The sequence below is a fragment of the Drosophila pseudoobscura genome, chromosome 2 (genome assembly GCF_009870125.1).
Source record: "Drosophila pseudoobscura strain MV-25-SWS-2005 chromosome 2, UCI_Dpse_MV25, whole genome shotgun sequence".
Classification (NCBI taxonomy): Eukaryota; Metazoa; Arthropoda; class Insecta; order Diptera; family Drosophilidae; genus Drosophila; species Drosophila pseudoobscura.
This window is the reverse complement of record NC_046679.1, coordinates 4,224,859-4,249,551: the sequence shown is the minus strand read 5'-3', so window position 1 is coordinate 4,249,551 and position 24,693 is coordinate 4,224,859. Positions and strand designations below refer to the sequence as shown.

Genomic DNA, 24,693 nt, shown 5'->3' with positions numbered 1-24,693 from the left:
CAATCCCCCGAATTCGCGGCAATCAAAGTGCTGCTTAATTAATTCGGTTAGCAATCTCCTGGAAACGGTCGAAAATATTAAATAATAAAATAAAATAATTTAGGCGCTCATTTTTCTGCCACGTCAACACTTACGCCTCGTTACGCACGGTTGAAGGAATGAATGCCATGGCGCCATGTAGATGGTGGATTCGTATTCGGATGATGATGATGATGATGATGATGATGATAATGTCTGTGGCCATGATGGACACAGGTCCCAGACTAGAGCTTAAACAAAGGGGGAATGCGGAAAATCAACAGCAAGAACAGAAGGCAAAGGCATGAAAAACGCAAACATCAACAATTTGGACAAATAATAGGAGAAGGAAAAAAACCTTTATGGCATGACGGCATAGCAGCACAACAACTGCACACGTATGAGAGAACATCCCGTTCTATGTGGAGGGGTGGATGTGTCTCTCTGTATCTGTGTTTGTGTGAGCGGAAAATATGACAACACATATGCACCACTGACAGCCATTTTAATGGAATATGCTGCAAGCCAGTGGCAATGTTAACTAATCTAAAAGAAGACGGCTGGGGGCCCAGAACCAAACAGATTTCTGTCTAGACCCCACAACTATTTCTATCTGTATTTCAGAGTCCTTCTCTTTCTCGTTTCTCTGGGCTATCATAATTTTTTCATCTATTTGTTTTAGTATTTTTGCCTTTGTGGAGATTGGAGATTGCCATCGAGCACCTGCTGTTTTTCCTTCTGCTTCTGCTCCCACTGCCTAGCCCCTGTTAATTCGTGCGTTCTGTCCTTGCTTATCTGCAGAATGCCTCTTGCCTTCTGCCTCCCGCATCCTGCCTCCGGTATCCTGTCTGGGACCTGTCAAAGCGGCGACAGCTCGACGGGCTGCAGTGTTGGCAAAAATGCTCCCAGCGACTTGCGCGCTCAATTCATTTACAAAACACGCACGGTCGTCCCTTCGTCTGTCAGCGGGCCACAGTCGGAATCCGGGCCATGGTGCGACGTGGGCTCTATCCTCAGTTTGCTGCTTCCAGGATATGTTTGCACAGGATTCGGGCACAATTGACACACAAAACATGTGCTCCGGAGTTGGCCGGGAAATATTGTATGTAACAAACAAATAGGGACAAACGATGCGGACCCAAAGATGGGAAAAGATCTTCCGCTGGTTATGACCAGGCCAAAACACAGCAGTCATTAGAGTTGTGTGGCTTTGAGGGGTTCTGTTCGGGGGAAAATCTGTTGAAAAATCTGAACTGTGAAAGAAAATCAATACTCATCGCCTTGCACGTCGATCTGGTTTTCAATTTCAACAGGAATTACGCTTAATTGACGCTCAAGTGACAGCAGCACGAAGTGGAAGTACCCGCCACAAATCGTCTTAACTTTCACCTCAGCTCTCGACCCCATACCTCAGTCCGATGGTCCCTCGATCCCACAGACATGCCCCAAGAACCAACCTCAACCGCTTAAACAGAAAGGTACAAAGACACGCACACACAATGTCGGTCTTAGAGCTACTTATACTTAGATACACTCTCCTCATTCACTCATTCATTCACTCAACACACACACACTCGGAATACTCTGAAGTTGTTAGCAAGTCCGTGCTGTTGCTGTGGCTGTGCTTGTGGCTATGTTCGCTGCGATTGACCAAAGTTTTCAATTATTTACAGGTAATTTGGTTCAAAGACACCATGCAACTGGATACCACGGAGCGGCACATCATGGAGACGCGCGGATCCCGGCACACGCTGATTATACGCAAAGTGCATCCGCAGGACTTTGGCAACTACTCCTGTGTGGCCGAGAATCAGCTTGGCAAGGCACGCAAGACTCTCCAGTTGAGCGGAAAACCGAATGTAGCCGTTTTTAATTCACCGCCAATCAGTCAGTACAAGGACAGGTAAGTGAATCCTTCGACATCCTTCGACATCGTTCGATTACGGTTGCGCGGGTCACGTGCCAAGTTCGGAGGAGTTTTTCCGGCTAATTAGAAGTTAGGGTCAGGGGTTCGGGCCATGAGCTACGGTTACGTAATTGAGAATTAAATGCAAAATCAGAAACAAATGTCAGGATTTTGTGGGTTGATTGGCCATTAGACATTGCATTCTACACAGAGATGATGCACACATCGCACACTGAGTGACTTTATTAGATTAATTTCGACGAATGACACAGAGAGACGCCCAATGGATGGGCAGCCCTATGGGTCGTTCAGTGCGTATACGTAACGAATAAAACTTTTAATTGGATTAGCTGTCATCAAACACACGCAGACACACACACACACCCACACACCCACCCATAAGAGGGGCGACACAGATACAAAGAGCCAAACCATCAAGAGAGAAAGAGACACCGAAAGAGAGTCGAGAGCCAGTGAGGAAAGCGACAAACAAGCTCACATCTCATGTCACACTCGAACAAACTGGGAGACAGCCCAGTCAGTCCATCAGTCCGTCTGTCCGTCTGTCAGTCATTCATTCAGTCAGTTAGATAGCTTTACACTCTCTCGACAAATGGGGAAAATGGGAGGCGAGTGCCATTGGCACCTTTCAATAATTCAACTTGAATTAAGCCCCATGCCCGCGAGAACATTTTCCAGCAGAACCACATCTGGAAAATGGAGGAAAAAACTCCAAGCAAATATCGCGCAGAGCAAGTACTAGTAGCACCATTATAATTTCGGGGGGGAAGCAACGAACTAACTTTTTGGGTGAAAACTAACTAACCAAGCGATAGCCATGTCAACTTTTGCGCTGATTTCATTTCATTTCGTTTCATTTGGTTTTGATTCGCTGGCGCTGCCGCCGCCGGAAACTGCTGCCGGCAATTAAGCTACCAAAAGACCCCCAAAAAAACAGAACCGAAAGCGATTCTGTAGCTGTTCGAGTCGCTATAGACTGGCGCCAGTCGCCGTTGCCGTTGCCATTGCCGATGCCGATGCCGTTGCCGGGCTCTTCAATTGTTAATAATCATTTTTATTGCTTACTTTAGTTTTATACTATATGCGAAAAAGTTTCTCTGATTGGCGTTTTATGTTTTTATTGTGCGTCAGGACTTGAAGTTATTAGTCGCATGGGCCAATAATCAGGCAGAGAAAACAGAAAACAGAAAACATCGAGAGCAAAACAGGAAGAGCGGGGCCTCCGCCTTCCCTTTGGGGCGTAGGCTTGTTTATATCCTGAATGGGGACGGGACCCAAGAGCAGACCCCATCCTGTGCCCAATGCTGATTAGCATTCAAATTGTGTGCCGAGTTTATCGCAAAGCAATGAAGTTGCGCCTTTGTAATGGAGGATTGCGACAGCCGGGCTGGGCTCCTCTGGACCTGATTCGGATTCTGGCATCCCATGAGCTACATCTTGTAATTAGTTGTTTACTTGAATGCCAACAGTTGCTCTGGAGCGTGGAGTGTGCCTGTGCCTGTGCCTGCCTATAAATAAGTTTGTCCATCAGCTTTGATGACTAATGAGCTTAAGTAGTGCCGGTCCTTGCGGACTCTGCTCGGCATTAAAGCCATCGCTGCTGGGGGGATCGAACTTTAAGCAGGGGCCAATGGCCAAAAATGCAGCTGGCCAATCCCCCGACTGGCACAATGCAATGCAGGAGAAAGGCAGCAGTGGCGCAGAGTGGGTGGCCATATAACTTCATTTACACTTGAGCTGAGAATGTGGCAGGACTCTGTTGGCTTTTCGGTTGAATGGACGCATTGTGCGACCGGCAGGAAGGGGCCCAGACGATCGTTATAGGGGGGTGCATGGGGCGGGGGCGGGTGGTCGGGGGTCGGTAGGGCAAACAAGCAGCCAATAACAAAGGGGAGGCACCCGGCATTATGTTAAGACTGCAGCAGCAACAATGCGGGGATGTGGCTCATACACGCAGTATCTTAACCCCGCCATTGTCCACATCGCTCCATTGATTATGTTGTTGTTGTGCTTGTTGTTGCTGCTGCTGCTGCTGCTGCGACTCGAGATTCCTTGCTGACATGGCTCCTTGCTGGCGTGCTTGCTGTTGACTTCGTCTTGAACAGCTCAAGCTCCGGCTTTCAGCTTCCAACTTTATAGAAAATTTAACAATTTCATATTGATTGCAGCACCCGCCCTAAAACAAATCCCCCGCCCAGCAGCAACTGTTGCACGCGATAACTTACCCACTTATCCCTCTCCTTTGGCAGATACAACATCTCCTGGGCAGTCGACTCGCACTCACCCATCGAGGAGTACAAGCTGTCCTTCCGCAAGCTGCCCCAAGGACATGAGGTCGTTGGCAATGCCATTGACTCGCAATCGTCTTCGTCGTCGTTGTCGTCATCGCAGTCCTCCTCCTCCTCGTCGCAGATGTACGGCTCTGGTCTCCACTCGCATCACATGGGCAGCAACATCGGCGGAGTCGGCGGCGCCGGCGGAGTTGGAATGGGCAGCTATGCCGGCTACGGCAATCTGATGCACTGGGGACGGAACGACTGGCGCAATGTGGTCCTGCCGGCCATACCCGTGTCGCATCACTATTCGCAGGGCATGAGCTACATGGTACGCGGCCTGGATCCCGATCAGCACTACGAGGCCACCGTGCAGTCCAGGTGAGTGGAACAGCCAGCCGCAGCTGCTGTTATTGTTGTTTTTGATAGCCGAGGCAGAACGTTGCTGCCGCATTCTGTTGGGCTCATTAGCAAGCATTTGCATATTAATAACTGCTAATTTTCCTGAGCTGCATAATTAATACGGGGAAATGGTCTTCGATTGCAGGAATCGTTACGGCTGGAGCGATTTGACCAACAGTTTTGTCTTCTCCACATCATCGAATGGTAAGTGTCAGTAATGCGACTAGTGTCGCAATATCTCCATCTATCGAAAATGCCAGTCCAGCACTTTGTGTATAATGCATTTTAAGCCTTAGGGCTTATATACGGCACCCTGTTACGTGTGGCACAACCAATGAATACCCTGAAATGTATTGCGATTGTGAATGCAAGAGTTCTGTGAGGGTATCCCTGCCTCGGCTAGCCGATGGTCAACCGATTGAAATCCTTTTGGCTTTGTATTTGCTTTCTGTTGCTGGTTGCATGCATAATAATTTGGTATTATGCGTTGCTTTTCCCCCGATAATCCACAACAATCACAATGATGCGGCATCGGCAGAGCAAACAAAAAGGGAAAATCAGAAACGGGGAAAATCGGTGGACTCTGTTGCAATTTAATGTATTTAAAATGTATTACTGAAGCGAAAGGAAGCGCGCGACAAGTGAGCCGCGAAGTGGATGCATTTACTGCGCTTTCATTTCGTTTCGTTTCTCTTCGTTTCGGGGAAAATTTAGCAATAATTTTCGCACTAAGGCGCACTCGCACACACCTTAATGCACAGCACATGCACACGCCTGTCACAGCTATCTTCCATTTTCCATGCGCATATCAAGTATACGCACCGCTGGCAGTTATTTTGCCTGCCAGTTGACAAACTCTCGCATGGGCAAATCCTGCATCCATCCTCTGTAGCCCCTGCATCCACTGAGACTGTGTGTGTTTTTGTGGGCATATTGGGTCCACTAATTGATGGGTGGCTCGAGCGTGCAGTCTTGACTTTGCATAATGAGGGTGAGGAATCAAATAAGCGCACAAGGCATCGCTAATTGGATGTGCTGAACGGTGGAGGAGGGAAAAGGAAAGAGCAAAGTCCGCAGGACAGGATCCCTTCTTGAAAGTCGCAAACAAAGATGCAGTGCATCGACCAAGACATCCCCTCCCACACAGCACGCAAGACCCCGACGGCAGGTGGGTAGATTTAAATGCGCAAACGAAAACCATTTATATGCAAAACTATTGTTGCACTGCATACAAAATGACTACGGCAATGCCACAGAGCGATAGACATGAAAAGCAGTGAAAGAGAAGCAGAGCGAGAGCGAGCAGGTCGGATGGGGGATGGGGGAATGGGGGAATGGCAACATAAAATGTGGCGCGCGCGGAAAGCGATTTTCCATGCAAATGACGCACATTTGCCCGGCGTCAGGCCAGACCAGCCCAGGCCAGGCCAGTGGAGGTGCAGTGGAGCCACCACTCCGTTTGCCATCTTTTGGCTGCCATGCGAAATGCATACAAATGCAAATAGTTCACAGTTCAATGCCGCCATTGCTGTTGCTGTGTCGCAAGAGCGTTGCCTGGCAAACAAACGCATAAATATGCAGTCAGCAGCAGCAGTACGAACAATAAAACAAAAAAACCAAAAGAAATATGCAATAAACACGCACATGCCGCCGCCATGAGATGCTCGCAGAAGACGACTGTAGGCGGCAGCATGTGGCAGCGACAAAGCGATGCAGCGAAAATTTAATAAACCAAAACGTGAATGGCGCACACATACAGAGATCGCGATGGGGAACAATACTGACGCTTTTCCGCCCGCTGAGACGGAAGCTATCGATGTCGCTAGATGCAAGACGTGTTGCTTTTGACAGGTTACACAGACACACTCTCTCTGAGGCAGCATACTTCATTACGCGCCATTGAAATGGGGTCCCAAGCCTGCATGCCCTGCCTTGCCCCCCCCTGCCCCCCCTTCCCGGCAATCAACTTGCATTCCCTGCCACTGCCATGGCCCCAGAAACAGCTTCGTTTTGTGGCAATCCGATGGCTGTGCTTTGTGCTAATGAAAATGACTTCATTATATTTTCGAAACGTAAACAATTTACGCAATTAGTGGCCGAGCATGCTATGCAATAATACGACTACACCAGAGTACCAGAGGAACGCAAGAGCAACAGCAACGCCAGGATGCAGCAGCATCGGCCGCAACAGCCGCAACAGCAACATCATGGCGTGCAATCGAGCAAAGCGGCAACTAATGAGCGCAGAGTGTCATAACTACAGGAACAATGCCAGCTATATGTATGCCATACAATAACTGTGGCACTAACCGTAACAGTAAAGGACAGAGCCAGACCCAAAGACTCTGCCAACCCAGACAATCGCAGAATAAGGGGAGAAAGGGCAAGAGACAGTTGCAGAAATATTACCAGTTCATTTACCTGTTTGCTACGTGTGCGGCAAGCGGAGCAGAGCAGGCCAGAGCGACTGCCGGGGTCAGACTCCGGCCACTAAAAGAAAACGCCAATGGAGTGTGTTGTCACAGATCCCTCCCCACAGCCGGGTATCCAACGTTTCGCATATGCACTTCAAAGTCCACCTCCTCCACGCATTTATGAGGCTGGTTTGGCAACCACCTGAAGGGAGGTAACGGGTGCAAATGGCATTTGGGAAAACAATAATACCCTGGCATTATGGTGGGTCGATTGCATTCCAAGATGCAGCTCAACAAGTATGTATAGAAGAGAGCTACTTTAGGAACATGAGGGAAGCAAAGTTTTCTACAGGAAATGCTGGCGCTTCATTAGTTTTTACAACTATCCTTTTATGATAGTTCCATTTCCAATTTACAATAGATATTGTGTATAATTTATCCGCAGCATAGTTTCCGAAAGCCAAAGGAATACCTTTTCAGTAGTCTCTCCTGAAAGTTCCACTTCCCATTGCAATCCCTATCTTTTTTTATATATCCGTTATGAAGGATAGCATCCCATCAAATATATTTTTAATATCACTCAATGAATCCCTTCGCTATTTTACAATCAATTTTCTTTAAATTGTACCGTACTTATTGGAGAATCAAAGTTTTTTACAGGGAAAATATTCCATTGCCCGTAATTATTGAACATTCATTGGCCAGCTTAGCGGAATAATATCCTGTCTAATAGCGTAATATCCTGTCCTTTGGGTCAGCTGAAGGAACGCCAAAGGGCATATCAACTTCGAGTTGCCGTTGGCTGCATTCCGTCCGCTCTTCAAGTGCATTTAATTTTAACGAGTCCTCTTCTGTAGTCGTTGTTTGCACCCGTAATGTGCTCGACGAGTGGCATTGTACGGCTGTGCCCTTTGTTTTTCCCGGTGTCCTGTCATTGTCGTTGCCATTTCGGTGCGTGGCGGACACTTGGTTGGGGGGGAACAGCACAAGGGGCAGCGGAATAGACTCCACTAAGGTATGCAACTATTTACATCATCTATAGCGCTGGGTAATAGTAACGACAGAAGGGCACGAGAGGGTCTGGAGAGTGGTGGGCAGGCAGACTTTGCAGGCGGAGGGTCAGAGGGCATACACACTCGTGTACCCCGGCACATAGAGACATAAAAAATAATGCATTTTGTGCACGCGAAAAAATACTCGACATAAAGCAAAAAAGAAGTTAAATAAAATTACAACATAAAGTAAGGCAACGAGTCTGTCAGTGTGTGTTCTGAAGGGCGCTTGTGTGTGTGTTTGTGCTGTATGGTTGTGTTTATATGTGTGTGAATGGCGGACGTTTGGCTAGAAGAAATATCAGAAAATGAAAGACTCGTTGAAACTTGCGTAAAACTTGCTGAAACTGCCAACTGAGGAGCGCCGCAGCAGCAGCGTCAGCAGCAACGGAGAAGCAACAGCAACGGGAATAGCAATAACAGCAGCAGCAACAGCAATGGTGGCAGCAACATGGGGCAGCAGCAGAACCAACAACAACGCCAAGCATTCAAACGATGACAAAGTGGACCCTTACTGCATGCCCCTTAGAATGCGTCGTAGCCGTCGTCGTCGCCGTCGCCGTCGCCGCTGCCGCTGCTGGCACTGAACGTCTGCTCAAAAACTTTCAATTTACTCGTCCTAGTCCGACGGCCAACGTATCTTCTTGCAACACCACACCATTCTCATGGAGGAGCCCCGCCTGCATCTGCCCCCCCCGTCCCCCTGTGCGTTTGAAGCTTTTGTGTTGCCGCTGGGAATACTTTAGCCGAGGCCCCCAAACAACTGCAGCGTCGTCGTCATCGTCGTCATAGCCATCGCTTTTTTTCCTGCTTTTTTTGCTTTTTTCCCCACTTGCATGTAAGTTGCAAAAGTTTTTCAAGGCATATATACCTCGTACTCGCACTCGTAGGAAAAAAAGAAACAAAGGAGGAGCTGGCAGGAGCAGGAGCAGGAGCAGGAAAAAGAAATGAGAGGAAGACCCGCCCGGCAGAAGTTTGTAGTGGCAGCATAATAAGCACAGGCAAAAATAGCACCACGCTCTCGCTCGCCTCCGAGATGTGTAATGCGAATTCTCAACGTGAATGTTATGTTTATGTAAAGTGCAGGTCCCACAATGCCATGCCCCAACACGAAGGCGAGAAAGAGAGAGAGAGAGACAGGGCGAGGAGGCGACACTGTTGCTGAAGTTTCAACTTGCCACAAGTGCCGAGTGGCCGTGCCCATGCCCGGACCTATATATGCACATACATATACGAAAGAAGAGGTTTGTGTTTGTGGAAACTGCATTACAATGCATAAGGAACCAGAGAATTTTCTGGCCAGAGCTAAGCTTTAATCGGGGCTTTAAGGGTCGTCGGGGCCCAGGTCCAGGACCCCAATGACAAATCCGCTTCCAGCTATAGAAAAAAATACAAAACTAAGCCATAGAAAGGGGGGACGCATGTGGTCCACTTTGCAACAAACGAGCGATGTGTGCGTGCGGAGCATTGTTGAAATGTTGCTGCCGCTGCCGCTGTCGCTGCCGAAAACTTGAAAATCCGCGGTGAGCCTGCCCCAACGTGTGTCCTGCAGCAGTGGCAACTTTTGCTGAATGTGTAATAAACTCGCTGTGCGCCCCGCCCCAGTCCCAAGTTACGGATGCAAACTGTCCGCAAAAGCATCGGAAATGCTGCGCGAAAAATCGGATTTGCCTGCTGTACTTACAAACACCAGCAACGCGATGCAACGGCAGCAGGAGGCAGCTAGCAGGATTTGCCACCACTGCCGCTGCCGCTGCCGCTGCCGCTGCCGCTGCTGGTGCTGCCTCTGGAAGCATCAGCTCAACAAATCCATGTCCGTGACTGTGACTGCCCCCCATCTATGTCGATTGCACTCGGCCATTTGTATTTGTTGCCGCACCGCAATGCTATTATGTGAAAAGCGCGTTTCGTCCACTGTCGAGGATTGTAGGGACAGTCGACGAACTAGACAGGGCCCCGGCCAGGTGCTGAGAGCTAGTCACCGCGGCAGAGCAGAGCAGAGCAGCGCAGAGAAGAGCAGCCCAGGCCCCGCCACTGCGGCGACATCGATGGCCAGGCGCTTATTTAGCTGCACAAACGAGAAATCACAAGTGACGTTACGGTTTTGTGCCACCGACCGCAAGCAATAAAAGTCGCAACGACAACCGAATCGGAATCGGAATCGGACCCATGTGGATCCATGCGGACCCAACCGGGCTGAAGCGGGTGGCAACATTAGCCGGACAGCCACATGGTCACGAATGGTCACGGCCGCCGCTGCTCATCTTTCCGTCTCCGCTATCACGGGTCTGTGGCCGCGTCTGTTTTCATTATAAAATTGTCGGCGTTCGGTGGTGGGACCGCAATTGACAATTTGCTTTTATTTTATGTTGACAGTTGGGGAATTTATATGGCTGGGCATTGCATTTGATCGTCGTCGCCCGCTGGCCATTTTTCTTAGCCGCTTTACCGCTGGCCGCCGACTAAATGGCCAAATGAATGGAGAAATATGAGCAGAGAGGCCGGTTGGATGGTGGATTTCGAGAGCATTTGAGAATTAAAGGTGTCATGTTCCGAGGCGGTGGCGGCACTGATGCCTCGATAGATAAGCTGTCCTGGTTGCTGGTGGCCAAACATGAGTGCAACATGCAACCTACATTGATACCACGTCCGGCATTCAACTCTTCCTCATTCTATCGCTCGGCTTGGCAGCTCCAACATCCGATGTTGCCTGTCTATTAAAAGTGTCAGCAATCACTTGTGGGCGGATGCTTCTGGTCCTTCCCACCTCTTGTTAGACGCAAAGAAGCCGGTATGCCGGCATGCACGTCATTTGGTAGGAGATCTGTTTGCTTTAGATAATGTCGAACCATCTGCCAGGCAGGATATCAAATATTTATAAGTTTTGCCCGCCCAGAAATGGCAGCTCGATTCAAAAGAAGAAGCAAAAGCAGATGTAGATGTCCCTGGCATCCTTGGCGTTTCATTAAAATCGCACTGCGACACGGCGATACCTTGGATATACTATATATGCGTATGTACATATGTATATATATATGTATATACCACATGCACGTATATCTGGAGCTTCATTTACGGGTATATTTGTGAGAGGAGAGGCGCCTTTGAGTCGCCGCTTCGATCGCCTGAATGGCCAAATGCTCATTTGTCATTATTGACAGATGTTGCACGTTGCCCGTTGCCATTTTAATTGGCGGCTTAAATGAAATGAGCTGCCTGGCCTGGCACCAGGAATGACCTCGCTGCTCAGTGACTCCACTGAGTCCAACCGAGGCAATTCAGCCTCCAACATCCCAACAGCCAACATCCAATCCGCCCAATGACTTCCCAATTGATTGGCCATCTGCATTCGCCGTCTGCAGTCGTCTGCGCCAAAAGTAAATCCCAGTGATTGCAGATTGCACTTTAAGCGTTAATGATTTATTTGCCCGCATGGATTTTATTTAAATGCCGAAGGATGCAGGACGGATGCGAATTTCATTTTGTTTGAGCACAATAGGCTTTCCACTCCCCACGCTATCCCCTTCCACTATCCACCTTTCACCTTTCTATCCACTACTATCGCTACTTTCAACTCTCCTAACTTTCAACGACTCTGCTCCACCTACTAATTGCAGATGGACCTGTCGATCTGTCCACCTTTTTGAATCACGGTCTGTCAGGTTAGTCTCTCTCTCTCTCTCTCTCGAACTCTTTCCCTACCTCTCTGTCTCTATATCTCCAACTTGCTCTCTCTCTCTATCTCTCTATTTATTTCTCTTTTTCTATACCTATCATCTCTATTTCTCTTTGCATGTTCAAATCTGCATGATATTTGTATTTATTTTAAAATACCTTGTACATAAAACTCGATATTTGTGCTAAGCTGGTCGGCGAAAAAAAGCAAAGCCCGGAAATAAAATTGAAAAAAATCAAAACAAATTTCATACACCTATGGATGGGCGTGTCCGTGTGTATTTGTCCGTGTAGTTTAGCAACTATTTTGCGTGCCATTTCCGCCACCATTTCCCAATCCTCGATCAACAACAGAAAAACAGAATAAAAATATAAAAACCAGAAAATCAAACGAGTTTTAATGCATACACCATTGAAACTCCGCTTAGTCTATATGGGTTTCTATACACACACATATATACACATGCATACAGAGGTAGTCATGTGAGAGAGATGCTTTTTGTACATTTCAATCTGTTCAGTTGCATGCCCAAACAATTTGTTTTATGGCTATAGCCTCTCCTCCATGAATATTGAAATGCATTCCCAGTGTGATTCTATATAATTTCACTCTTAATGACACCGAAATATTTGAAAGTTGATTAAAATACACAAATATCTCTGTTCAATTTCTTTATTTATAGATAACGAGATGCGCGATCTGAGTGTCACCTTCTATGGGAGCAGTGCCATCAATAGGCAGAAACTTGGACTCCTGGCCCTGAGCTCGGCCACGCTGATCCTCAGCCTTGTTCTGGCCTAAATTCGACTATGATTTGCTTTTGACTTAAGTTACGGATCTCACCGCCAATAGCAGTAAAGCGTATCGTTTGGGATTTTGATTTTGCGGAATGCAGCAGAAGGATACACTCTAGTCGTAAATGGTAGCCTAAGGAAAGATATATATATGTAAACATAATTATAGACATTCCTGCTACGATTTCTCATTCTTCGATTCAAGATTCTCAAGCAACAAAACAAAAACAAAAAAAAACGAAAAACCAATTTCAAATTTAAATCATGACTAACCAAAACGGAATAAGGAACCATACATTCTACGTGTAACAATCAATGTAAAAGAGCATAGAACTGTTCAAACTAGGAACCATTTATGCATACGGAAAACTAACGAATGAATACACCCATAAGAATACACTCATACACACTCACAAACTCAGTCACATTCGCATTTGCAGACCATTCGAGCACTCAGAAATCCAAGTGTACATAGATTTTATTGCATACTTTTAGGCTTAAGCTGCACCAAAGAAATAATATAATATACAGTCAGTCGTAAATGAATATGTATATGTATTTGATCGATATAATACACATATATACATATATATATAAATAAGCTTCAGTGTGTGCAGGTGCATCCGTCACAGGCAAATGGAAAATGCAAAACTGCAGCATTATGCAAATAGTTAATTTAATTAATCTATAAATTCATAAACTAATTATCGGATATGCAATAACCGCACACACAACACACTTATTTTAGTTAAATTAATATGTGAAAAAAACACAATGTTAAAATCAAAACAAAATCGTGCAAAAAGATTCCACTAATTTGCAATAATTTGAAGCAAAGCGCGCCCTGCCACTTACACACACAAACACATACACACACACCCACACACACACAGGCAAACCAAAGGACACATTTTGATGGCTTAAAGCAGACAGCAGACAGAATTTTTCTAGCTTTTTGCAACATTTGTATGTACGTAGGACCTAAGTAGCTTAATTGACCGCATAAAAGCAAGTAAATTAGTGAATACAAGCCCATTGATTCAATCGTGTAAATTAATCAACTGCAAAGGAAGTCGGAAAACTTCCAAGTGGATTGATTGATTTCCAATTATCGCATAATGTACATACAGAAAATATAGAAAATCTGATTGAACCGTCGCCAGGAAGCAGCAGGCAGGAGAGATGGATGACGTATGGATGGGTAGTGGCAACGGCAGCGGCAACGGAAACGGAAGTGCTAACTAGGACACAAAAAAATAGCTGATAGTAACTTTATTCAATATCCGTTATCCGTAAATACGAGTGTAACCAAACAAAATGTAAGTGTTTAGATCCAATACCAAACACCGATACAGGGTGTGGCCAACAGGTTGTTTTATGTAAATATAGCAGTGCACCCTCAAATATTTAGCCTCACATGATATATATACATATATATATTCGATTCGATATTATTGCTTCAGACGGCAGATCGCGCACCGTTAGTGTTTGGTTTTTCCGGCACCCTGTATTATCGTTTTTAGCAAATCGAAAGCCAAGCAAGAAAAATACAGCCACATGTATTGTATGTGCAACTTAGTGGATAAGAAAATACATATATTACGAGCATATACATACATATATTGAAATTATAGGAAGCCCAATGCCAGGCCAGGCGAACACATAAGACACATGATTATGTAATAGCATTGATTTGGGTGTGTGAAAAAAAACGTAATTTGATTTCCAAGTAAACTCAAATTATAAGTACACAAGAAGATACATGGTCGGCTTTTATAGGATTTACTGGCAACAGAAACTAGAGAAGAGCCCAAAATTGATATAGAATTATATAAATATATGTGTAATTAATAAACGATGTCGTGCAATTCGCTACAGACAAAGGCCACAGAGTAAATTGAATTAACGTCAAGTCATAATCTATGTTTATGTGTATGTAAATGGATGTGTAATCGCAACAAAAGATACCACAGATATCTCTCCACGCACTCCACCCACTCTACCCACTCCACCCCCTCTCCACCACCACCTCCAGTTCCACTTCCGATACCACCCAGTGAAAAGATAATGCTTTTGTCCAGCGATAAGGTAGCTAAAGGTAATCGAGGATATGTATATTGTATGTACACCTGACTATATAGAGGCGACGCCATAACTCGTACTTGAATGTGTAATTTACGGTTTAGTTTAGTTATGTAATTGTATTTAGTTAATGCCGACGCGACCACCACCATCGTCGTACGATTCTACTTTAATCTAAACATAATATTATAATAGCCAGAACACACCAGAACATCATCTTCTGTATTGAATGTATATGTGACTAGAAGCGTATGTGTATGTATATTTGATTATTTTGTAAAATTTTTCAAAAACTATAAATAAAGTCTATATTAACATATAAATGTAAGCCCGAGGCTATGCTCCTCAGCCTCCTTCTTCATCATAATTTATTCATCCATCCCCCTCGCCCCACTGCACCCATTCAGAGAATCCATGTATGTAGTTATCCACTTCTGATACCTGAATTACCTGCTCCCCCACGACGACGATGATGATGATGATGCTCATCAAGCTCATCTCATCTCCCTGTCGTCCTGTCGTGCTGTCGTCCTGTCGTCCTGCCGCCTGCTGTCTGCAGTATAAATACAAACACAGATGCAACTTCAAGATGGGAAATGGCTGAAACGGTAACCGTAACAAGATGGGCTCCGAGTCGAAAGCGAGTCGAAAGCGAGTCGGAGTGCACGCGAGTCGGAGTGGCATGCATGGCCACAGCAGCTCGAAGGGATCTGAAGTTGCGTAAATGCAAACTTGGTTTATTTTATTTACTCCAGCTCCAGTTGTCATAGCCCGCCTTTTGTATGGTCTGTGACTCCTCCAGGAGGATGCCAGTGCAGACATTTAAGTGGGGAAAACCCAGACTCCCCACTCCCCACTGCCCACCGCTTCCTTCTACCATTTCCCATCCATGTGATGGAATGGAAATGAAAATGGAAAAGTTTTCATGTTGCCTCTCAGTCACTGTTGGGACGAATGGCGGGATGGATGAATGGAAACTGGTTACACAAGCTCTGCCGCCTGCCGCCTATCGCCTGCCTCCCAGCTCGAGGAAAAACTTTAAATGGAAAATTTGACAGTCAGTCATAACGGTATTTTAAATATGATCCACATCACACATGTGTGTGTGTGTGTGTGTGTGTCCCAACACTGAATTCTGAATTCTGCTGGAATGCCTAGGTGCCTAGGCCATGCGGAATGTTATATGAGTTTTGCCGAAAACTCGAACTCGCATGTGGGGAAAACCAAAATCGAAAGTGGTTCTAGTGGGGCTAGCAAATTGAAAAGTTTCACCAGCTAATGAAAAACTCCCGTGCAACATCCGAGAGGGAACGTGCCAATGGCCTCAACAAATCGCCGGAGCATTACGGCCACGTGCTGCCTTCCAACGAACTGCATTTGTTTAATAATTTGCTTAAAAATAAAACCAATGCCAAGGCAGGAGGCACACGGCACTCGGTGCACGGCACACGGCAATTGCAAGGTGCAAATGGCATAAAATTACCACAAAGAACCAGCGACCCAATAAGCAGCTTCCCCACGTGTCGTGCCTGGAATGAAAGTGAATGGAAAGTAAGGCTGGGGGGAAAGTGTGTAAAATGTGAACGAGGAGAGTGGGGAGTGGGGTGGCAGCAACAGAACAACTGCCAAACAAGGCACCAAATGTACGTTCCATGGATGTACATGTGTGCGTGTATGCTCCTCATTTCCTGCCATTGTTTTTGGTCCGTGCACAGGAGTCTATGGCTCGGCTGGGGCTGGGGCTGGGGCTGGGCTAGTTCTAGTTCTGGTTCTACTTCTCGGTGCTGTTCCCATTGCCATTCTATCGCCTTCCTGTTGTCGTTTGAGCTGCTGCTGCTGTTGCTGCTGTTTTCACGTTATGAGCTACTTGTTGTCCTGGTGCCTGGTGCTCTCTCTCTCGCACACACATGCTGCACACATCCGTAGGCCTGTGCTGCATGTGTGTGACATGTTTACATAAAGTCCTTTACCGCTTCTAATGCATTATGGCAACAGCACGAATGGGTCTCTGCCGTCCTGCTCATATGTATGGTGCATGCCCCGTACCGAGACCGAAACCAGGAGACCTGGCTGAATGCAACAACAGAGGGAGCAGCAGAGGCAGGTTGAAATATCGCAGACGCATCGCACACACACACACACACACCAGTGCATAAATATTTGCATATGAAATTTATTATGCTAAAAATAAGCCAAGATTTAAAAGCGACGACGCCTCGTCGGAGCTGACGAAATAGGGCCAACTTGCACTCGCACTCGTAGAGGGCCAACAGGAGGCAGCCGGGGGGGCTGGGGGGGAGCTGCATAATGAAGGCAAGGCGCAGCACCAACAAATGTCATGACAACTCTCACTCGAGCAGCCTTCACACCTGCCTCACCCATCCAGGGCCTATTTATGTGGCACGGCATCGTCTTTTGCCCCTGCTCTGTCGGCGGCTCTGGCTCTGGCTCGGGCTTTGGGATCTTTTACAATTTGCTTCCCCTTTGTGCGGCCGGAAGTGGGTCACGTATGCACACCTCAGTCTCGGATTCCGGCCAAGACAAAGCGCTGCAGCCTGTAATTAAGCCCGCGATGATGCCGCCGCCGCCGCCGCCTTCCAAATGGGCTCGACATTTGTTATTCAAGTACGCCTTCCTCCGGATGCCAGAATTGGGGGAAATTAACTTAAATTTTAAGCTGCAGCTGAAGCTTGAGCTGGAGCTGGAGCTGAAGATTTCGAAAGCTTAATTCGCCTCGCAGTTTGTTAAGCGAGGACTAAGACGTCTGTAATGCGTTTAGCGACAGGCATTTGCATGCTTTTAGGTGCGCCACATCATCAAAAAACAAAACAAAACAAAACAAAAGCCAGGCCAGAGAAGAAAAGAAAAGAAAACTCGTGATAGGCGAATGCTGTGTGCCATAAAAAAGTGCCAAGCAGCTAAATCCATTTCCCACAGCCAGGGAGTTTGAAGGATTGTTTCCCATCCACTGTGCGCCCACTGCCTCGTGCCTCCTTCCTCGTGCCTCAGTGTCTGGCGGGATGACTGCCTTGCGCCTGACTGTTGACTGCCAGACGATGGGCACGTGGACGTGGGCGTCGACGGGGGACGGGGACGGAATGGACTGGGGCTGTGCGTGTAACAAGTGCCACTCAAAAGGCTCGCTGGAAACAATGAAAGCAAAAAGCACTTAATAGGCTGCCACAGCGGCGTTGACATGGCCATTTATATGCCGCAACTTGGCAGCGTTTTTAATTCATAATGCACATCACAAAGAAAGCGGCGAAGGAGGCGGGGTAGGAGGAAGAAGGTGGATCTCTGTGACGTGCCCCCGAACAGGATGTTGACTGCCAGCGGCAGAGCTAACAAACTTTCCGACACTCGCTCTTCTAATCCAGGCATCCAGGGATCCAGGATGCTGAGGCTGATGCTGTCCCCCGTTTGAGTGTTGCCTGTCACCGCGATGTCTGACATGTTTCCTAGGGCAACCTGAGCGAGAGAGAGATAGAAATTGATTTCATTTTCAAATCAGATCCAAATCAATCTGTGTTCAGCCTGTGCACCCGCCGCCGGCGCCATGTCAAAATATTCACTGAAAATTTAAGGGCATTCTTCTCGAATTTACGCAAACAAATAGACATACATACAGCCATTTCCATGGTTCAACTGGTTGACAGCTCAAGAATACCGCTGTAAATAATAAAATTAATTAAATATGAAAGCTAGCAACAAAATGGTTTTTTAATTTTACGAATGAAAGACTTCCGACATTCTTGCTGACCAATTCCAAAGGATTTTAAAGCCGTGCCCACGAAAGGGTTGCCATGTCAATCTTTCGCCCTAGCCGCGCTCTCTTCATTCATACTCTCTGCCAATCCCTGTTAATGAAGCCGAGGAAGAAGTCCTCGAGTGAGCCGAAAGTCAGAATGCCCTTAATTTGGTTGCCTCGATGACGATTATTCATAAAATTGCTCTTGTCGTCGGGAATGAAGCGGACGGGTCCTTTGTTTGCTCTTTAAATTGGCACATCGCTAGGTACGAGCATGTATACGTAATATCATTTATAAATACGCCTAACAACGTGCCCCATACGTATTGATGTGCGGCTAATGCGACCCCAGAGAGTGACTGGGCAGCAACAGCGGGAGCACGGGCGGAAGCACTGGCAGGAGCAGAATCACCAGGAGGAGCGCTAACGAGCTATGCCTTGGAGAGGCCGGTGCTCGGCTGTTGCAATTGTTGCCAGAGCTGAATGCCAAAGCAAATAGCAGTCGAGGGGCAACTGAAACTAAAGTCAAATGCAGACAAACACGAAAAAAAAACGTATAAAACCTTGCAACAAATAGCAAGTTTCAACGGGGCAGGGTCCACGTCTGGGAGAACTGGGAAGGACCACGATGAGGACGGGGACGAGGAGGAGGAGCAGCCAAATCAGAAAATCCGATTTGCATGGATTTGTTGGCTTCTTTTGTTGTCGTAGAGTATCCTTGCCACTGACGCCGATGCTGCTGCTGCTGCTGCTGCTATTATGCTGCACAGAATTGTTGCTGTTGACTTTGTTATATTTTTTTTTTTTTTTCTTAATGTCTGCTCAATGAAAAAACCGAAGCTGCTGCTGCTGCTGCTGGGCCAGTGGCAGCTTCGGTTGCTACTGCCTGTGGCACTGCCTTTGGTGCCGCGCTGAGTTCTGTTTGTTTGTTTGTTTGTTTCTGCTAAATTGTGTTTTCCCTGTTCATTCATTCGTTTGGCTTTCCCATCCGTTTTCTGTTCTGTTCTGTTCTGTTCTGTTGCTGCGGAATTTTTCAGTGATTTTACATGTAAGCATCCTTGCGAGCTCTGTGGCATGTCCACAATTGAGGCAACCACTGCGAGGGCCTGGCAGGATGTGCTGCTGCTCCTGTACTCCCGCCTCCACCCATCGTCCATCTCGAATCCCTGTCCGCTTTTATATGTTTACCCGCTTACATTTTTGTTTTCCGTTCTCTCTTTTGCAGCTTGGGGCAATTCCCGTGGAGTAAGCGTCAACGAAGTTGTCGTTTTGGACTGCTACATGCAACCCATTGCTCAGTTCTCGGTCCTTGGTCCTTGGTGCTCCTCTTGGACTTCTTCTCGGCTCCCAGTTCCCTTTTCCCAGTTCCCACTTGCCAATTGTTCGATTCTATTGCACACTGTTGCTGGTGGTCCGTCCATACATATATGGGTTCTGTGTCCTACAAGGATTTTCCATGTACAATAACGTAATCTACATAATTTTCTTTCAGTTTGGTTTCTCCCATGTCTCCGTTGTCAACATTTCCCACACCGTTTTTCAATTTTTGCGGCCACCATTTGACTTTGGCTTGTCCTTGCCGAGGACTCTACTCTACTCCCCCTACTTGTTGCAGGACGGATACCCCCGAATGGTCTTCCCACACACTACTTTCCCCATGTGGCAGCATGTGTTTGCCTTCCAGCAGAAGCAGTTCAAGTTGCAAGAGAGCACCGAAAAGGGGCAACTGCCACAGAATGCGTGCAGCAGCTGCTGCGCCCCACCATAAGCCTGCACTCCACTCCATCCATGGTCTACTTCTCGGCAATCGCATTATTATGCGGGACATTGTGGCTAGCTCTCAGCGTAACCATAACAGCAGTAACCGAAACCTCCCCCCACAGGAGGCACCACATCCACACACCACACACGATTGCAGGCATAATCCATCATAAGTTAAAATGCCTAGCCTAACCCATTTGCTGCTCAGATCATTTTAGCTGCGGCTTTTCTTCCTCCTGCTCCTCCTCATCCACTCTTGCACTCATCCACTCAGTGGTGCCCCCTCGCTGCTGGGTAGCCAATTGTTGAATGAAAATCCATTTCATTTTAACATGCCGGCCAGAGGCCACAATTAGTGCGCATCCACTGGGGAGCGCTTACTTAACAGAGAGCCCCAAAGGGGTACGGACTCTGAGCCCCATCGGAGTACTCCGGGTCCGACGGGTCCGGGTCCTGAGCCGGACCTCGGGTCGACAGGAGCAGGACAGGATAGCCCTCCTCGGATGACGGCCTGTCAAGCGCTTGTTTCAACACACACAGAGAGAGAGAGAGAGAAAGCCTCCGAGTCAGAGTCAGAGTCCGAGGCACATGGCATGCATGCAACGTGGCCGTCGACGCCATCGCCGTCACCATCGCAGTAGCAGTAGCAGTGGTGGCTGGTGGCTGGTGGTGGCTGCCACTGCCTTCTTCCTGCTACGGGATATCTGGACGTTGTCAGGCAGCTGCCAGCTGAAGTGGCATTAACTTCTCTCTCAGGCTCTCTCTCTCTTCCCTTCCTTTAACGAATTGTGTGGCGCTTAACTTTTAATACTTATTTCTATTCCATTGCTGCTGGTAGCTTTAATTTGCCTAGATTTGGCCTGTCTCTATCCCCGAAGCAAATCGCTTAATTTAGGCGCTGCGCAAATTGCATACTGGGCCCTTCAATAAGATGTGGGGCACGGCCCTACAAAGTGCAACAATTTTCTAATTACAGCCACAATGTGAGCGTGCGTGTCGCGGCCGAAGCCACAGCCCAGCCACAGCCCCAGACACAGCCGCAGGAGGCGGTCGGTGCATCACGCAAGCGTGGGGGACCTGCGACCTGGCGCATGAGGCATACCTCTGCGGGTATGCAACAAGCATTAAATTAATTGAAAAATCAACAAAAGTAAATAAACTTCCATGGGGCCACAGAGCGGGTAAAAGAAAAGCGGTGAAAAACTGCAAATTAAGAAAATTCAGCACACGACACAATCGAATAAACAGCTCCTCCTCCTCCTACTCTGCCTCCTCCCCCTGAACGACCAAAGGAATGAGCGGCGCAAATTCAGGTCGGTTGGTGGGGCACAGGCACATGCAACTGCAAATTGAAAGGAAGTGTGCCCAGCGTGGCGGGGCATATCCCCCATTCCTCATCCACAAGTAGAGCCACAGCCACCCACCCACAAGGACGTGAGGTCAGGCGCCCGTTCATTAATCAAAACAATTAACGAGGCCGCATTTGCGCGACATTTCCTTTTTCTGTCAAGTGAGGGGAAAGCCGTGTCCGTGTCCGTATCCGTGTCCCGCGTCCCGTATCCCACGCCCCGCACGTAGCCTAAAAATAATGAGCAGACATATTTAGCGCCCAAGGATTATGGACTCGAATTCTACGGGTATCCGCAGATGTCGTCCTCTTCGCCCCACCCGACGGGAATGGGGGAACGGGAAGCACCGCAAAAACCATAACAATAACCAATTTGTCAAGCACATTGACCACATCCACAAATTCTGGCAACGCCTTCGTCGCTGCCCGTTTTCCGGCCAGTCCACTCCACTCCTGCTCCACCACCGCCACCTCCTACTTTTCCTCTCTGAGCCACGCCGTGCCACTTATGGCAGGAAAACATAAATTTCATGCCAAGAAGCTCTCGGCGCTCCCCACTGCCCCGCACCGCTGGCCGTGGCACATCCCGAGCGTAAAGAGCCCCGGCGACCATTTGACAACCAGCCCTCCCAATCCATAAACCCTGGCCTGCTCCTCCTGCTGCTCATTCCTTGCTGCCAGTTATGAGAAATGGCTTCCATTGCTGCCCCATGCCACCGCCACTGCTATTGCCACTGGATCTTCCCAAGCCTGCTCCTCCTGCCTGCTCTTGCCCACTGCTGATGTCAGAGCTGCACTTCCCGTTCAACTTAATTTCTGCTGTCCGCGCTACTGAGCCAATAATCTGCTTTGCTTTGGAGGATAGCGACAGTACAAATAAATTATGATCTCCGTTCGAGGGACAAAAAGGCGAGCTGCACAAAGGATACAACGGATGCCTTGAATGCCCTCCTCCAAGGTCCTCATATGGTGGAAATTCCCCGTCCTTGTGTCCAGGCAGCTCGAAATTAATTTTAAAAGCAATTCCTGAACATTTTGCACACTTTATTTGGGCCTCGATTGTGTCTGTGGCTGTGTCTGTGTCCGTGTCCGTGCCCGCCTCCTTTGTAGGGACCTCGGCTCGACCTGATTGCAGTGGATAATCAAAGAAAGCAGACAACAGACGGTGGCTGGTTGCGACAACGTCCACTGAGGTGGCAACAACAAGGGCCACCGGGCAAACGGTGAGCCAGCAGCAGCAGCAGCTCCGTTGTGTCCTTATCCTGGCGTCCTGGCGTCCTCGCGTCCTGATGTCCCGGTATCCTTCGACTGTCTGCTTCGTTTATGCAACAATTAAAATTCGCAATGAGCGTGATTGTAAATTAAGAGAGATAAAAAAATATGTCACATGTGCGGGTTGTTTGTTTTGTTGCCAGTGTGTGTGGGGCATTTGTGTGTGTGTGTGTGTATCGTACGAGAGTGTGGCGTGAAATATGCGGCAGGCTTTTATTTATGATTTCCGTTGATAAATGGGATGTCCCTCCTTCTGCACAGCTCCGAGCGTGGGTTAATAAAAACAGAAAAAGAAACAGAAACAGAAACAGGCGAATTTTATCGAGAGCATGCAACACGATGGCGAACGGCGAACGGCGAACGGCGACTTCCTGTTGAATTTTTTAGCAGCAGGCAGCAGCCTTGACACCTGCGCGCTGCAGGTACGAGTAAACTCCACAATTAACTGCCCCACTGCACTTGGCCCCCAGAACTTAGTTAACTCTCCGGCAAAAAAAAATGGTCCAAAAGGTAGTGAGTGCTCTTACTCCATTCCGTGCTGCCTCCAAGTCCTGCTCCACCTCCAAAATCTGCTGCTGTGTCCCTATCTGGACCTGCATCTGATGGCCGCGGGGCAGTCGTTTTCTTTAAGTTTTAATTATTTTGCGAAATGCGAAAACGAGAATTGCATTTCGAGGCAGCTCAAGACGCGAAATGCGAAACTGCAATCCTCTGACCCCGTTGGCCATCTCCTCCTCCACGCTGTCCCCTCCCCTAGGTTTTGTTGCCTGCCCCTGCCCCTGCCCCGGCCCCGGCGTTTGCTGGCGTTTATTTTATTTACCCAGCGCCATGCAATCTCAACTTGCAGCCTTGTAAATCAGTCAGTCAGAGCCCGAGAGTGGCGTGCTCGTCGTCTCTTGGCAAAGGTGGGTCCCCCTGCTCCTCCTGCCCCTATATTTGTTTTGTTGTAAATCACAAGAAGCAACAACGAAACGAAAATGTTGCAGGCTGCTCGGCTCGGGTTGCTGTTGCCGTTGCCGTTGCCGTCCACCACTACACATGCCACTTTACACCCAACGTAAACACGATTTTCATTTGTATAGCATACACCAGGGCGCCGGAGAGAGAGAGAGAGGATGCCCCGCTCGCCTACTCTCTCTCTCTCTGGGTTATTTATGCAGAGCAGAACTCTCTACACCTCTCACTGCCTCCCCCCATGGGGCACCATCCTAGCCCCGTATTGCCATCGAAGGCAACGCGGATTGCTTGTTTCTCTTTTTACCATATTTTTTTCCTGCTGCTGTTGCTGTTTAACAAAGCGCATAAATTCGCTTGCAACTGTGTCCTCGCCTCGTGTGGGGTGCCCACTGACCTGCCCCAAAGACCCGCCCCCTGCTGATCGGCCCCGCAAAGTGTTCGTTTCGGCTTGCTGCGCTTTCTCATCTGCCTCTTGCTTCTTGCCTTCCCCCCCCCCCCCCTTCCTTCCCTTCCCCTACCCACCCCACCACCCCGCTCTGTTTGCCACCGCTTTCCCGTGTTTTCCCGGTCTGTTTGTTTGCTTTGCCTCTGAGCTGGTCAAAACGATTTTTGCCTTGGCTCGTTGGTCCGTCCTCCGTCCTCCTCCCCACCGAAGCCCCGCCTAAACAACCCTCTCCCTCGCCCTGTGTGCCACCCATAACCATATGCAAAATGTTGCTTTTTCCTGCTGCTGCTGCTGCCCCTTATCTGTGTCCCTGCGGTAGACCCCTTCCTGCGTGGCACCCACCCACTCGCTAAATATAATAAAAAATAACGCTTGCAACTTAATCTCTGACAGCTCGTTACCCGTTTGCCTGAGCACGATATTCATGAGCTGCTAAGCTCGAGTTACAGTTACTTGGGCAGCAGCAGCACCGCCAGCACCGCCACCACCGTCCCCTCTTCTGTGTGGATACGCTGCACCATCGC

At 48.1% G+C, this 24,693-nt stretch overlaps 1 protein-coding gene across 3 annotated transcripts in view; it reads left to right on the top strand.

Annotated features, from left to right (window-relative positions):
* The window catches only part of LOC13036398 (neurotrimin), a 138,385-nt gene extending 123,946 nt beyond the window's left edge, over window positions 1-14,439 (top strand). For 2 of the 3 annotated variants that reach the window (XM_033384184.1, XM_015183455.2), the window contains 5 exons: window positions 1,692-1,921; window positions 4,195-4,599; window positions 4,766-4,824; window positions 11,704-11,748; window positions 12,445-14,439. In XM_033384184.1, coding sequence (XP_033240075.1) covers window positions 1,692-1,921; window positions 4,195-4,599; window positions 4,766-4,824; window positions 11,704-11,748; window positions 12,445-12,563 — 858 coding nt within the window. In that variant the 3' untranslated portion in view covers window positions 12,564-14,439. The remainder of the gene's footprint in view (window positions 1-1,691; window positions 1,922-4,194; window positions 4,600-4,765; window positions 4,825-11,703; window positions 11,749-12,444) is intronic. The other variant, XM_003736234.3, reaches the window with a different exon arrangement.
* Window positions 14,440-24,693: the final 10,254 nt, after the last annotated feature.